At 48.2% G+C, this 2,118-nt stretch overlaps 1 protein-coding gene across 1 annotated transcript; it reads left to right on the forward strand.

Annotated features, from left to right (window-relative positions):
* Window positions 1–545: 545 nt before the first annotated feature.
* LOC136042041 (craniofacial development protein 2-like) lies at window positions 546–1,361 on the forward strand. Its single transcript, XM_065726900.1, has one exon. The coding sequence runs from the start codon at window positions 546–548 to the stop codon at window positions 1,359–1,361; it is 816 nt and encodes a 271-aa protein (XP_065582972.1).
* The last annotated feature ends 757 nt before the right edge of the window (window positions 1,362–2,118 follow it).

Genomic DNA, 2,118 nt, shown 5'->3' on the forward strand with positions numbered 1-2,118 from the left:
AAGGTGGCTTTTCCGTGAAGGCAAACGTGAACAAGCAAATAAACTAAAAAACAAAATTCAGAAAATGACAAGAATGTCATCTGAGTACCTACTGAGTCACCTTCTCAGTAGGGGCCCACCCCAGGCCACTCAGCGCGTCCCCAGGTGGCGGATAGGGGAAAGCCTTGCAGATATGCAGTGTACCTCCCTGATGGAGGCGCGGACCAAGGGGGGACCCAGCCCCTGGGGTCTTAAAATATAACTGGGATACCCTCGCCTGTGGGGACATAAATTCAGGCGGAGGAGGAAGAAGGCCCCTCTGATGTAGACTGAGCTGGGCCCACCGGCGTGTGGATATGTCCCGTCAGCTTCAAACCTTCTCCCAACAATGGGTAAAATCGTATGGTATGGCATATTATCATCGTGGGAGGATCCTCTTCAGGAGGACAACTGCGAAAGGATGGATGATTCAGCGACGAACAACGGCCGCTGCAAGTTGACGGAGAGGAGTGGCTTACCGCCGTCTCCTAACCAGCCTTGAAACCTTTCCTTTTAACAAATAAATCATGGGCTCTAAGAATCAAAGCAGAATTACTACCGCGTCCGGGGAAACCGACGAACCTAGCGATTGGATGATGATGATGATGATGGCGAATGGAAGTAATATTCAACATACTACCGCGTACGGGGAAGCCGACGAACATGCTACCGCGTACGGGGAAGCCGACGAACATGCTACCGCGTACGGGGAAGCCGGCGATCATAATAGGCCTATGACGACCCCCGGACGGGATGAGGATACCCTGCGACTCATCTCCACTAAAACTGTACTCAACATAGGAACACTCAACACCCGGACTTTAGCCAGACCAGGAAAAATGGATCTACTACTGAGAGAACTAAACCGATACAAGTGGGACTTAGTCGGGCTATCTGAGACACACCTCCCCCGAACCGGTGAAGAAACTATCTCTGGAACCTCCCTCCTACTCTCGGGACGCACCGATGGCACTCACAGACAGGGTGTTGGATTCATCCTCTCACCAACTACAAAAAAGGCGCTGATCTCCTTCACGCCCGTATCAGAAAGGATAGCAACCATTAGACTAAAGGGATCCGTGTCAAACCTTACCATCATCCAGGTATATGCTCCTGACTCTGCTCGAAGCGATGAAGAATGCGAACAGTTGTACTTTCAACTTCAAAGTGTTACCGACCGAACACCAAAGAAAGATATGCTCATCGTCATAGGCGACTTCAACGCTATCACGAGCAACAATCAGATTGATCGGAGAGATGTAATGGGACCGCACGGCCATGGCCGACTGAACGGAAGAGGTGAAAGGCTAATTAGTTTCTGTAGAGAAAACGACTGTATATAACTAACACCGCCTTTAAACACAGACACCGCCGTAAGGTCACCTGGAGATCCCCCGACGGAGTAACTGAAAACATGATAGACTATGTGCTGATATCTAAACGCTGGAAGTCCTCAATAATGGATACTGTATCCCTTCCTGGTGCAGACTTTGATTCGGATCACCCACTCCTGATGTCCAAACTCAAGCTAAGACTGAAACGAATCCCTAAAACGACAAAAATCCCTAGATTCCGGACAGAGCTGCTTCGCGACCCCATAAAAAAAGGCGCCTATACCACCAGCCTATCGTCAAAATTCCGAGCTATCCTAGAGAACTTCACTTCCCTCACTACCGTCGAAGAGATTGATCAACTGGCTGAGCATGCAACTTCTGCAGTTTTGGAGACAGCAAATGATGTCCTCGTGAGGAAAACGAAAGACGAAAAGCCGTGGATTACTGAAGAAATAATCCAACTATGTAACCAAAAGCGTCTCTGCAACAACAAAGTTGACCCATGCAGCCGAGACACCTATAAATATCTCAAAAGGAGAATCGAACGGGAAGTCCGAAAGGCCTTGTGTAACCATGTTACCGAGAAATGCAAGGAATGCGAAATCCAGTTTAGGAACGGAAACAGTCAAAAACTCTTCAAAACAGTTCGTGAACTGTCTAGCAGGAAAGATCCCATCTCAACAGCCATCCTAGACAAACAAAACAATCCCATCAACGACGCAAAAATGAAACTCGAACGATGGAAGGAATATTTTGAAGATAAATT

The sequence above is a fragment of the Artemia franciscana genome, unplaced genomic scaffold (genome assembly GCF_032884065.1).
Source record: "Artemia franciscana unplaced genomic scaffold, ASM3288406v1 PGA_scaffold_58, whole genome shotgun sequence".
Lineage (NCBI taxonomy): Eukaryota > Metazoa > Arthropoda > Branchiopoda > Anostraca > Artemiidae > Artemia > Artemia franciscana.